Below are 12,352 nucleotides of genomic sequence, written 5' to 3'. Positions count from 1 at the left end.
CTCTCTCTCCTCTCTCTCCCTCTCTGTCTCTCTCTATCCCTCTCTCTCTCCTCTCTAAAAATGAATAAATAAAATAAAATAAATTTATAAAAAAAAAGATAAAATTAAGAAGACAATTCCATCACAACAGCATAAAAAATGCCTAGGAATAAACTTAACGAAAGATATATAAAACTTATACATTAAAAACTATAAAACATTGTTTTAAGAAAATTAAAGATATTGGCCTGACCTGTGGTGGCGCAGTGGATAAAGCATCGACCTGGAAATGCTGAGGTCGCCGTTTCAAAACCCTGGGCTTACCTGGTCAAGGCACATATGGGAGTTGATGCTTCCAGCTCCTCCCCCCTTCTCTCTCTCTCTCTCTCTCTCTCCTCTCTCTCCCTCTCTGTCTCTCTCTATCCCTCTCTCTCTCCTCTCTAAAAATGAATAAATAAAATAAAATAAATTTATAAAAAAAAAGATAAAATTAAGAAGACAATTCCATCACAACAGCATAAAAAATGCCTAGGAATAAACTTAACGAAAGATATATAAAACTTATACATTAAAAACTATAAAACATTGTTTTAAGAAAATTAAAGATATTGGCCTGACCTGTGGTGGCGCAGTGGATAAAGCATCGACCTGGAAATGCTGAGGTCGCCGTTTCAAAACCCTGGGCTTACCTGGTCAAGGCACATATGGGAGTTGATGCTTCCAGCTCCTCCCCCCTTCTCTCTCTCTCTCTCTCTCTCTCTCTCTCTCTCTCTCCTTGCTCTCTCTGTCTCTCTCTCTCCTATCTAAAAAAATAAATTTTAAAAAAAGACTGAAAATGTTAAAAATATATATAAAAAAAAAGAAAATTAAACAGCGGTAGAACGTCGGCCTAGCATGTGGAGGACCCGGGTTCGATTCCCGGCCACAGCACACAGGAGAAGCGCCCATTTGCTTCTCCACCCCTCTGCCGCGCTTTCCTCTCTGTCTCTCTCTTCCCCTCCCGCAGCCAAGGCTCCATTGGAGCAAAGATGGCCCGGGCGCTGGGGATGGCTCTGTGGCCTCTGCCTCAGGCGCTAGAGTGGCTCTGGTCGCAACATGGCGACACCCAGGATGGGCAGAGCATCGCCCCCTGGTGGGCAGAGCGTAGCCCCTGGTGGGCGTGCCGGGTGGATCCCAGTCGGGCGCATGTGGGAGTCTGTCTGACTGTCTCTCCCTGTTTCCAGCTTCAGAAAATTGAAAAAAAAAAAAAAGAAGAAAAAGATATAAATAAATGAGGAGACATCCTAGTTCATGGAAGACTCAATATTAAGGTGACACCTTTCCTGCAGTTGATCAGATTCAACATAATCCCTATCAAAATCCCACAGGCATTTTTTCCCCAGAAATTGACAACCTCATCCAAAATCTATATGGAACTGCAAAGGAGCCAGAATATCAAACAATCTTTTAAAAGATCAAAGTTGGAAGTCTTACATGCATAGATATAAAATTTTACTTTAAAGCTATAGTAATTAATACAACTTGTTGCTAACATAAGGACAGATATATAGAGTAAGAGAACACAACTATAGGCCCAGAAAGAGACTCTTAAATTATTATCAACTGACATTAAACAAAAGTGCCAGACAGTTCAATGAAGAAAAGTTTTTTCAACAAATGGTACTGGAATAATTCCATATCATGCAAAAAGATGAATTAAGGCCCTTACTTCATACCATACACAAAAATTACCTCAAAATAGAACATAAACCTAAGTTTAAGAGTTAATTTTTTTCTTTTCTTTTTTTTTTTTTTTTTTTGGGGGGGGGGGTAAATGTCAGGAGTACTTTAACCAAATAAACATAACAACTGCCCTGTCTCTGCAATATGTTTCTGGAGGAAACTGGTAGGGCTCTCAATGCCTCCCTCTGCTTAGCCATGTATTTTGTTTCCTGTTGCCCAGTTTTCACACTAAAAAACATTTGGCTTCAGAAAAATAATAGCTTTAAGAAACTTAAAGTTCACCCCACCCTGCTAAAAATCAACAAGGAAACTAAACTAAAGATGATTCCTCTGACCAAATAAAATTTGTTATTGAAAAAAGTTTAAGAAAAGAGTGTTTTGACAACTAGGCAATTTTAATTCTGTGGCAAGTAGTAGGTTGCTACAGACGTGTGTTTAGGGGCAAAGCAAAGCAGTAAGCTTACAGAATAAGAAGTGCAAGGACAAGACGACGTAGGACATCAGAATCCATCTTCAGCAATGCCCTTTGACAGATGTGCTAATTGGAATTAAAGGATGCTAGCTGTTATTCAAGAGGAGACAGCCGCAGTTTACCTGCTCTACTTCCCTCAGTGACCACAGATTGGTGAAGCCTGGGAAGAAAGCTGCACTATCAGACAAAGAAGGAGGAAAGTCATTAAGAAAGTCATAATGTCTGAAGCAAATTAGTTGAAACTGAATTCTGTCAAAGTAGCTCCTGCTCTAGGTTGTGCTAACAACCCCCAGAGCTATTTTTTTTCTTATTTATTCACTTTAGAGAAGAGAGAGAGAAGGGGGGAAGGAGCAGGAAGCATCAATTCTCATACGTGCCTTGACCAGGCAAGCCCAGGGTTTCGTACAGGTGACCTCAGCATTCCAGGTAAACGCTCCATCCACTGCGCCACTACAGGCCAGGCCATTAAGGGTTAATTAAAACTTTTAAAAGAAAACAAAATATTTGTGACCTAGGGTTGGGCAATGAGTTCTTAGCTATGGCACTGAACATATGAGCTATAAAAAAATGTTTTTGGTAAATTGTAATATGCCCACTTTTTAAACTTACATAGTTCAAAAACATAAGCCCTAGCCAGATAGATGCTCAGTTTGTTAGCATTGTCCCAATATGAAAAGATTGTGGGTTTAGTTCCCAGTCAGGGCACATAATAGGAACAGATCAATGTTTATCAATAAAAAAATTATTTAAAAACATAATTAAGCCTGACCAGGCAGTGGCGCAGTGGATAGAGCGTCGGACTGGGATGCAGAGGACCCAGGTTCAAGACCCCGAGGTTTCCAGCTTGAGCGCAGGCTCATCTGATGTGAGCAAAAACCCACCAGCTTGAGCCCAAGGTCGCTGGCTCCAGCAAGGGGCTACTCAGTCTGCTGAAGGCCCGCGGTCAAGGCACGTATGAGAAAGCAATCAATGAACAACTAAGGTGTTGCAACGCGCAATGAAAAACTAATGATTGATGCTTCTCATCTCTCTCCGTTCCCGTCTATCTGTCCCTGTCTATCCCTCTCTCTGACTCACTCTCTGTCTCTGTAAAAAAATAAAATAAAATAAAATAAAAGTTTGCAAACAAACATTGTTTTAAAAACATAATTAAGAAAATAAAAGGTGGCCCTGGCCGGGTAGCTCAGTAGCATCATCCTAATACACCAAAGTTGCAGGTTCCATCCCTGGTCAGGACACATACAAGAATCAACCAATGAGCCTGACCAGGCGGTGGCGCAGTGGATAGAGCGTCGGACTGGGATGCGGAAGTACCCAGGTTCGAGACCCCAGAGGTCGCGCGCGGGCTCATCTGGCTTGAGCAAAGAGCTCACCAGCTTGGACCCAAGGTCGCTGGCTCCAGCAGGGGGTTACTCGGTCTGCTGAAGGCCCGCGGTCAAGGCACGTGTGAGAAAGCAATCAATGAACAACTAAGAAGTCGCAACGCGCAACGAGAAACTGATGATTGATGCTTCTCATCTCTCTCTGTTCCTGTCTGTCTGTCCCTGTCTATCTCTGCCTCTGTAAAAAAAAAAAAAAAAAAAGAATCAACCAATGATAAATGCATAGGTGGACAGTAAACCAATGTTTCTCTCTCCCTGCGTCTCTCTAAAATCAATGTTTATTTTTTAATTGTTTTTATTAATTTTCAGTCACTCTTAGAGAAGGGGGAGAAAAAGGGAAGGGGAGAGAAGTAGGAACCGCTGATACACGCTACAACATGAACTTCAAAACATTATACTAAGTGAAAGAAGCCAGACACATCTGTATGATTCCATTTATATGAAATGTACAGAAAAATCAAATCCATAGATACAGAAAGTAGATTAGCCTGGGATTAAGGGTGGGAATGGGAACTGACTACAAATGGGATAAGGGATATTATAGGATGATGAAAAGTCGTGATGGCTGCATAACTCTAAATTTACTAAAATCACTGAGTTATACATGTTTAAAGTGTATAAACTTTATATGTGAATAATACCTCAATAGAGCTCATTTAAAAAATATGTATGTTCAAAACCCTGGGCTTGCCTGGTCAAGGCACATATGGGAGTTGATGCTTCCAGCTCCTCCCCCCCTTCTCTCTGTCTCTCCTCTCTCTCTCTCCCTCTGTTTCTCCCTCTCCTCTCTAAAATGAATTAAAAAAATTAAAAAATATAATAAAAATAAAAATATGAAGATACTTTGAATTACTAAAAGAAAAATAGTAACCACACTGGAGAAACCTGAGACACCACCTTAACTAAGTGATCACAGTTAACATCACCAGAAGTGGGACAATTAATATCATGTGCCCCTGAGATGATATACCATACGAGCACACTATCATCTCCAATGCATACTGAACTGAATCATAAAACAAACCAGACAAGCCAAACTGAGGGTTACTCCACACTGGCCTGTATTCAAAAATGTCAACATCACAAAGGACAATAATTAAAATAATAAATAAAAAATTTTTTAAATGATTCTTTAATTTTGTTTGAACAATAAAATCCAACTTTATAATAATAAAGGCAGAAGAAAACTTACGGAGATGAAGGATTGCTATGGCATACGTTGTGGTGATGGTTTTACAGACGTATCTCCAACCTATCAAATTGTATACATTTAATATGTACAGATTTTTATAACACAAAGCGGTTTTTAAAAATGCATTGTATTTGGTGGTAGAAGCAATTTAGTATATTAAACCATAGTTCTTGACTGCTGATTTATTTCAAAATGTAAGCATGAATTATAGTAATCCTTACTCCTGACTCATGAAATTTCCACTAGCTCTCATCAAATAAAATGAATGTGAATGTTTTAAATTTTTTTTTTTTTTGAGAGGCAGGGAGGCAGAGACAGACTCCCGTATGTGCACCCACCAACTGGGACCCATCGAACACGCCCACTACCAGGTGATGCTCTGCCTGTCTGGGCTGCTACTCTGTTGCTCAGCAACTGAGCTATCTTAGCACCTGAGGCAAGGCCATGGCGCTATCCTCGGTGCTCGGTGCCAACTTTGCTTGAACCATTCGAGCCATGGCTGCAGGAGGGAGAGAGAGAGATGGGGTGGGGGAGAAGCAGATGGTCGCTTCTCCTGTGTGCCCTAACCTGAAATTGAACCTGAGATTTCCACACGCCCAGCCAACGCTTTACTGCTGAGCCAACTGGCCAGGGCCGTTTTAAATCCTTCATTAATATTTTTTATTAAACTTGTCTGACTAGTGGTGGTGCAGTTTAGAGCATCGACGTGGGACACTGAGGTCTTAGGTTCAAAACCCGAGGTTGCAAGTTTGAGTGTGGGCTCATCCAGCTTGAGCACAGGCTCACCAGCATGAGCCCAAAGGTTAGCTTGAAACCCAAGGTTCCTGGCTTGAATCCAAGTCACTGGTTTGGCTGGAGCCCCCTGGGTCAAGGCATGTATGAGAAGCAATCAATGATTAACAATAACGTGCTGTAACTACGAGCTGATGCTTCTCATCTCTCTCTCTTCTTTGTCTCTCTTCCTGTCTCTCCCACTTCCTGTCTCTCTCCTGCTTGCTTACTAAAATAAATGAAAATAAAATAATTTTTTAAAAACTTAATTCTTGGAAAAACCTATTTTGCTATAACATCTAGGGACAGGTGAAGAGATTTAGGAAATCAGACAATGAGATAGAGAGAAATCAGGGCAAAGGCTGGAAACTTTGCTCCAAGGGGACCAAAAAGAACTCAGTGAAAATCTAACAACCTTTGTTTTGAAAGGTATCCTTGGGGCAAAGGAGGTGCAATGGCAATAGAGACTCTGAATGGGGCATGGAGGCACAATGTGTATGCGTGGGGGGGGGGGGGGTTGGGGGGGGTTACATTGCATGGGACATTTGAAACCATGTTAACATAATAAATTTTAAAAGTTTAGAAAAAGGTATCCTTGATACCCAATGTGTTCAAAGACTGCCCAGCTACTGCCTCCAGCTGGCAGGGAGCAGAGGCAGCTCTGGGAGGAATCTTCCCTGGGCATCTGGAACCAGGAGGGATCTGAAACAGTTGAGCTAAACTCCTGGGGAAGAATCTTAGCTGAGGAAGGAGCGGGACAACTCCCTAAGCAGGCAGGATTCTACGGCAGAGCCAGACCACTTAGCCTCTTCAGCACGCACATTGTTCAAACAATCTGTCTCCAGCTCATTAGCCAGACAGCAAATAAACTTACCAACACCAGTACACTGTGCCAAGGACTGAGCCCCACTGAGGCTGAGCAGTTTCCTACACAGTTCACTCTCTCGAGGCCTCCTCAGTGTGTCACCGTCTTTTCCATGCTAAATTTAGTTTTATTTCCCTTCCCCTATTTACTTTCAGAAGACATTCCAGGGTCACAGGGGAGAAAGGATGTGCACTAAATTTCACTTACTGGATCATGGAACTTTAAAGTTGTGAGGGAAGGACTTCCTGTAAAGCAGCGGTCACTTTAGGTGACCCCTGTGTTTTGGTCGTTCGACCCCCGCCGGGGTCGCGACCCACAGGTTGAGAACCGCTGCTGTAAAGGGTCCTATTCTTCTTAAATATAAGCCATATAGTTTCTGTTGCAACACTCAACTCTGCCATTATGGCACATAAAATGTAAACTGGTAGGTGTATTCCATAAAAACTTTAACAAAGGAGTTAGCAAACTAGATTTGTCCCCAAGGGACTAAATTTTGTTAACCCCTATCCTAGGGAGTCAGGGCCTTGGAGTTCTAATCTAATATGACCATGTGGTCATTCTAGGCATGCCCATGAAAAGTAATCCCAACTAACAACCTGAGGAGCACATCTATATAGAGTGCTGGGCCTGACTGGCTTCCACGGGACAGGTGCAGCAAAGCACAATTCCTGCACCCCCTGTGAAGCCTAACCTGGGAATAGGGACTACAGGCAGAGAGCATCTCAATCAGAAGCCTAGGCTGACAGCACCAGGCAAAGAAACTGAAGTAAGTTCAGGGGCAGAATGCCTGTCACATTTACCTTTCTCCTCAGAAATATCACCTCATTCTCACTTTAAAGGCATTGAGAATTATAAGCCTTACATGTTAAGATTTTTACCGCCTAACCAGGCAGTGGCGCAGTGGATAGAGCATCAGACTGGGATGTGGAGGACTCAGGTTTGAGACCCTGAGGTCACTAGCTTGAGCACAAGCAACCTGGTTTGAGCAACGCTCATCAGCTTGAGCCCAAGGTCGCTGGCTCAAGCAAGGGTCACTCAATCTGCTATAGCCCCCCAGTCAAGGCACAGATTAGAAAGCAATCAATGAGAAACTAAGGTGCCGCAACAAAGAACTGATGATTCTCATCTCCCTTCCTGTGTCCCTATCTGTCCCTCTTTCTGACTCGTCTGTCACGAAGAAAAAAAAGATTTTTACCAATAATCAAAATTTCCAAGTTTCAACCAAGTTTCATTATTAAACACACACTTACACAAACACATAATTTTAGTGCCAGGGACTTAATACATTTTATATCAAATGTAACTTTTTTTTTTTTTTTTTTTTTTTTGCTTTTTTCTGAAGCTGGAAACAGGGAGACAGTCAGACAGACTCCCGCATGCGCCCGACCGGGATCCACCCGGCACACCCACCATGGGGCAATGCTCTGCCCACCAGGGGGCGATGCTCTGCCCATCCTGGGTGTCGCCATGTTGCAACCAGAGCCACTCTAGCGCCTGAGGCAGAGGCCACAGAGCCATCCCCAGCGCCCGGGCCATCTTTGCTCCAATGGAGCCTTAGCTGCGGGAGGGGAAGAGAGAGACAGAGAGGAAGGCGCGGCGGAGGGGTGGAGAAGCAAATGGGCGCTTCTCCTGTGTGCCCTGGCCAGGAATCGAACCCGTGTCCTCCGCACGCTAGGCCGACACTCTACCACTGAGCCAACCGGCCAGGGCCAACATGTATTTTTTAACAAACACATTTTCTGCCTAACAGAAAGGGAGCCATGGCCCCATCAAAAAGACTTAGAATTCTGATGTCCCTGTGCTAATCTGGTTGCATGTGATGCTATCCTTGCCAGAGTTCACTTAGTTATTAGCACTCATAATCCACAACTTTGATTTTACCAAAACAACGAATTAAAACTCACACACACATCTGTGTGCCTTTATAATCCTAAAATATGACATTAACATTCAAAACATTTTAAGAAGGACAAAAAAAATAAGTCTTATTTCAGTGCATCCATGGTTCTTAGCCTCTCATTGGGAAGCTGCAAGATGTCCTTGAATAAGATCCTGAACACGGGATAGAATAATTTCATTAGAACTGCTGCAATCTTCTGGACCATATGGTGGCTCTATAGTCAGGACCCCTGCCACACAGAGTGTCCTTGGTGAATCTCCCTGTTCAGTGACAGGGATGTAGTTCTTCTCGAGCCATTTCTTTAGGCTGTTCTTTTTCTTTTCCAAGTCCTCAGGGTTGTATGCCTTGCAGTCTCCAGATGTGAACAAATGCATCAGCTTCTCTTTCACCCTATGGTCCTCTTCATTCACAATGTCAACCGTCTGCACAGCATGTCCCATAATTCCGGTCACATGCATGCTGCCATCTTCAAGGAAGTTCACAAGGACAATACTTTGGAGAAAAAGTAAGTTCAGAGCATATTTGCAAAAGAAAAACCTAAAGATCCATAAAACTATGGAAGAAGGTCCATAAAACAATGGATGAAGCAATAAAATGAGGGAGTCATTGTGGGAGTCAGTGAAAGGATTACTTAAAGAGTTATGAGTGGCCTGACCTGTGGTGGCGCAGTGGATAAAGCATCGACCTGGAAATGCTGAGGTCGCCGGTTTGAAACCCTGGGCTTGCCTGGTCAAGGCACATATGGGAGTTGATGCTTCCAGCTCCTCCCCCCCTCCTCTCTTTCTCCCTCTCTATCTCTCTCTCTCCCTCTCTCTCTCCTCTCTAAAAATGAATAAATAAAAAAAAATAAAATAAAATAAGAGTTATGAGTGACTTAAATGTGTATTGAAAAGAAGAAAGGTCCTGACTGTGTTTCTCAGCTGGCTGGACTATCATCCTGATATGCTAACATCTGGCTTGATCCCCAGTCAGGGTATATAAAAGAATTAACCAATGAATGCATAAATAAGTGAAACGACAAGTCGGCATTTCTATCTCTCTCTCTAAAATCAATAAATAAAAATTTGAAAAAAAAGAAGAGAGGGTACACATTTTACTCTCAGAGTTAAATAAACAACCCAATTAACTTCCCTTCAAACTGGACCAAAGAAAATAACAAAGAACAAAATAAAATAGAAAATAAGCGGCAACAAAAGAGGATCAAAGCCAAAATTTGGTTCTTTGAAAAAAAATCACAAAACTCAACAAGATTACTTTTGAAAAAAGTAATTTAAGACACATACAAATAAAATTAGAAATAAGGAAGTATAAAATATTAAGAACAAATTTATGCTAAAATTTTGAACTTGGAAAACCCTGGAAAATATAAGTTTCTACTACTGACTAAAAAAAAAAAGAGTATAAATAATCCTATGATCTTTACATAAAAACTGAATAACTTGTTTAAAAACTTCTCATAGTAGGGGGAAAAGAGACCTAAGCAACCTTACCAGAAAATTCTATAAAACTTTCAAGCATCAAACATTTTTAATCTAACCAAATTCTTCTAGAGGACTATTAAAGGGGACTACGCCTTAACATGTTTAATGAGGCTAATATAACCTTGATACCAAAAGCAGAGGTCAGAATTAAAAAATAAAACTATAAACTAATCTCACATACAAACACAAATGTAAAAATTCTAAATAAAATATGATATATGATGTGATGTGAAAGGAATTTCACTTCTATAGTACTCTTCCCTAAAACCAAGTCTACTAATGAGATCACACTCACACACACACAAATTGAGAGATGGTCTACAAAATACCTCACCAGTTCTCTTCAAATAAGTCAAGTTCATGAAAAACAAAATAAGATTAATAAGCCGTCAAAGATTGGAGGAGACTAAGGAGACATGATTGAATGTAATGTGGGATCCCAGATTGGATTTTGGAACCAAAAAAATCAACCAAAAACCAACAAGCTCATCAGTGGAAAAACTAATAAAGTAGAAGATTACAGTTTAGTTAACATAAATTTTAGTTTTCACAAATGCACCATGCCTATGTAAGATGCTAACATTAGGGGGAACTGGGTACATGGGTATATTCTGTACTTTGTTTACAATTTTTCTGTAATCCAAAACCATTCCAAAATAAAAAGTGTGTGTGTGTATATGTATCACTACCTTAAAAGTAGTCTTGCAAAACGTAAGTCTGACCCCAATTAAACCTTGAGATCTGAAAACTAGCTTATAGGAAATATAGAGGATAAAAGAACATGTTAAGCTACATGAAACTGCAAGAAGCTCAATCCAGAATGTAGTCAATTCTATCAAATTGCTGCTTCTTGAATAAATGAGGAACACAGAAAATTAAAAAGGGAAAGTGCAGAATTATAGATTAAGATACTTAAGAGACATATCAACCAACTTGATAAATCAATATAAAAAGATACTTTTGAGACAGCCAGGTGAATCTGAATTCAGACTAGGATTTAGCTAATATTAAAATTATTATTACTGTTGTTAGGTGTTATAATATTGAGCTTACATTAATTTTGAGTCCCTATCTACTAAAAGATATAGTGAAGTATTTATGAACAAAATTATATGCCTGCGTTTGGCTTTAAAATATGTGGGGGCGTAAGGTTAGTGTTTGTTTTACCATTCTCTTTTCATTTGTATATGTTTGAAATTTCCCAACAAAATATAGTAGGAAATATCTCATGTCTACAAACCTGGCTGGTTTGACGAGGTAATCCATAGTTAAAGCCGTACATACATTCAAAGGCAATAAAATTCTTACATAGGAATAATTAGCCTTTCGTTATCGCTTTCTGAGTTTGGCTATAATATACAGGCAGCACAATGGGGTGTCATGATTTCAGGGAAGTAGGATCCAAACTCACCTGGCAGAGACTGGGTCCGTGGTTAAAACCCATCCTTTATACTCCTTCTCACCCGCTGTCACTCTGACCTCCTTGTAAGTGTAATCTTGCCATTCTAAAGGACCTTTCTTCATCCATTCATTCATAGCTGCCATCTGGCTAGATCTAAGACCACCACCAGTTCGGGTTAATTATATACGTTGCACCCAAGCAAATGTCTTACCCCTAATCTCCACCCTAGAGGTAAAGAATATCTGTGACTTGCCTCAAGTTCCATATCGGAAAACTAGTTAATACAGTATTTCCTATTCCTATTGAAAGCTAAGGGCCCACCGCATCCCCGCTGGGCCTCGTCTGCGGTAACTCATCCGGCACTCCTCCTCCACCCCAATCCCGTTCCCGATAGCCGGCACACTGGCTTTGAACTCCGGTCTGCAGATGCTCAAACCCTTAAACTCTGCTCTCCTTCGACCAAATGATCTCACTCCACAGCACTTTTAGCCCCAAACTGAAAAAGTTAACTCGGATATCCACCGTCCCGCTCTTTGGTGGTATCCGAAGCATTCTCCAGAAAGGGGCCCGGCCTTCGGATTTGTCACAATCTCCTCTGGATGACGCATAACGAGGCAACAGCTAAGGATCTAGAGCTCAGATATCTTGATCTAGCCTGCAGGAGCATCGTACTTTGGGTCGTACTCAAACAAGATGGAAATTAATCCTCATAAACGAGCAAAATACCAGGTAAAACAGCAAGGCAACCGCCAACAACAACTTTACGAGGGAAGGCGCCTCGAGCGGAGCGGACTGGGTCCAGCATGCTTTGCGTCGTGACGTCACTTCCTCCCCCAGAAGTCTCTGTTTTGTAGTTCTGGGCTCAGCCAAACCTAGAGGTCTGAGAATGGGGGTTACTGGAGAGTTAAAGGCAGGCTGCAGGGTGTGCGCAGGGTGTGCGCAGGGTGTGCGCAGGGTGTGTGTGTGTGTGTGTGTGGTGTGCGCAGGGTGTGTGTGTGTGTGTGTGTGTGTGTGTGTGTGTGTGTGTGTCATAGAGTCAGAGAGACAGATATAGATAGGGACAGACAGAGAGGGAGAGAGATGAGAAACATCAATTCTTCCTTGCGGTTCCTTAGAGAGATGAGAAACATCAATTCTTCCTTGCGGTTCCTTAGTTGTTCACTGGGGGGGGGGGGGGTTACAGCAG

At 41.7% G+C, this 12,352-nt stretch overlaps 1 protein-coding gene across 8 annotated transcripts; it reads right to left on the bottom strand.

Moving 5' to 3' along the window:
* Positions 1-5,001: 5,001 nt before the first annotated feature.
* LOC136330318 (gem-associated protein 6) lies at positions 5,002-11,969 on the bottom strand. Of its 8 annotated transcripts, none has more exons than XM_066266950.1 (3): positions 11,893-11,969; positions 11,176-11,313; positions 5,002-8,775 (listed from the first exon to the last, which is right to left on the bottom strand). In XM_066266950.1, the coding sequence occupies exons 2-3, from the start codon at positions 11,307-11,309 to the stop codon at positions 8,400-8,402; spliced, it is 510 nt and encodes a 169-aa protein (XP_066123047.1). In that variant the 5' UTR covers positions 11,310-11,313; positions 11,893-11,969; the 3' UTR covers positions 5,002-8,399. The 8 variants fall into 8 exon arrangements, with proteins under 8 accessions (XP_066123047.1, XP_066123044.1, XP_066123045.1 ...); XM_066266947.1 differs by having other exon boundaries at positions 11,176-11,319; positions 11,689-11,963; XM_066266948.1 differs by having other exon boundaries at positions 11,689-11,963.
* Positions 11,970-12,352: the final 383 nt, after the last annotated feature.

This window comes from Saccopteryx bilineata, chromosome 3, assembly GCF_036850765.1.
Source record: "Saccopteryx bilineata isolate mSacBil1 chromosome 3, mSacBil1_pri_phased_curated, whole genome shotgun sequence".
NCBI lineage: Eukaryota > Metazoa > Chordata > Mammalia > Chiroptera > Emballonuridae > Saccopteryx > Saccopteryx bilineata.
This window is presented reverse-complemented; position numbering and strand designations above follow the sequence as displayed.

Bases quoted from the DNA above. Each gene is read 5' to 3' on its own strand.
- LOC136330318 (XM_066266947.1), bottom strand. From the start codon at position 11,774: ATGCGTCATCCAGAGGAGATTGTGACAAATCCGAAGGCCGGGCCCCTT. The intron at 11,320-11,688 runs GTGGATATCCGA...TGGTGGTCTTAG, and splicing joins TACCACCAAAGAGCGGGACG to ATCTAGCCAGATGGCAGCTA. The intron at 8,776-11,175 runs GTGAGTTTGGAT...TTTTCTCCAAAG, and splicing joins ACGGACCCAGTCTCTGCCAG to TATTGTCCTTGTGAACTTCC.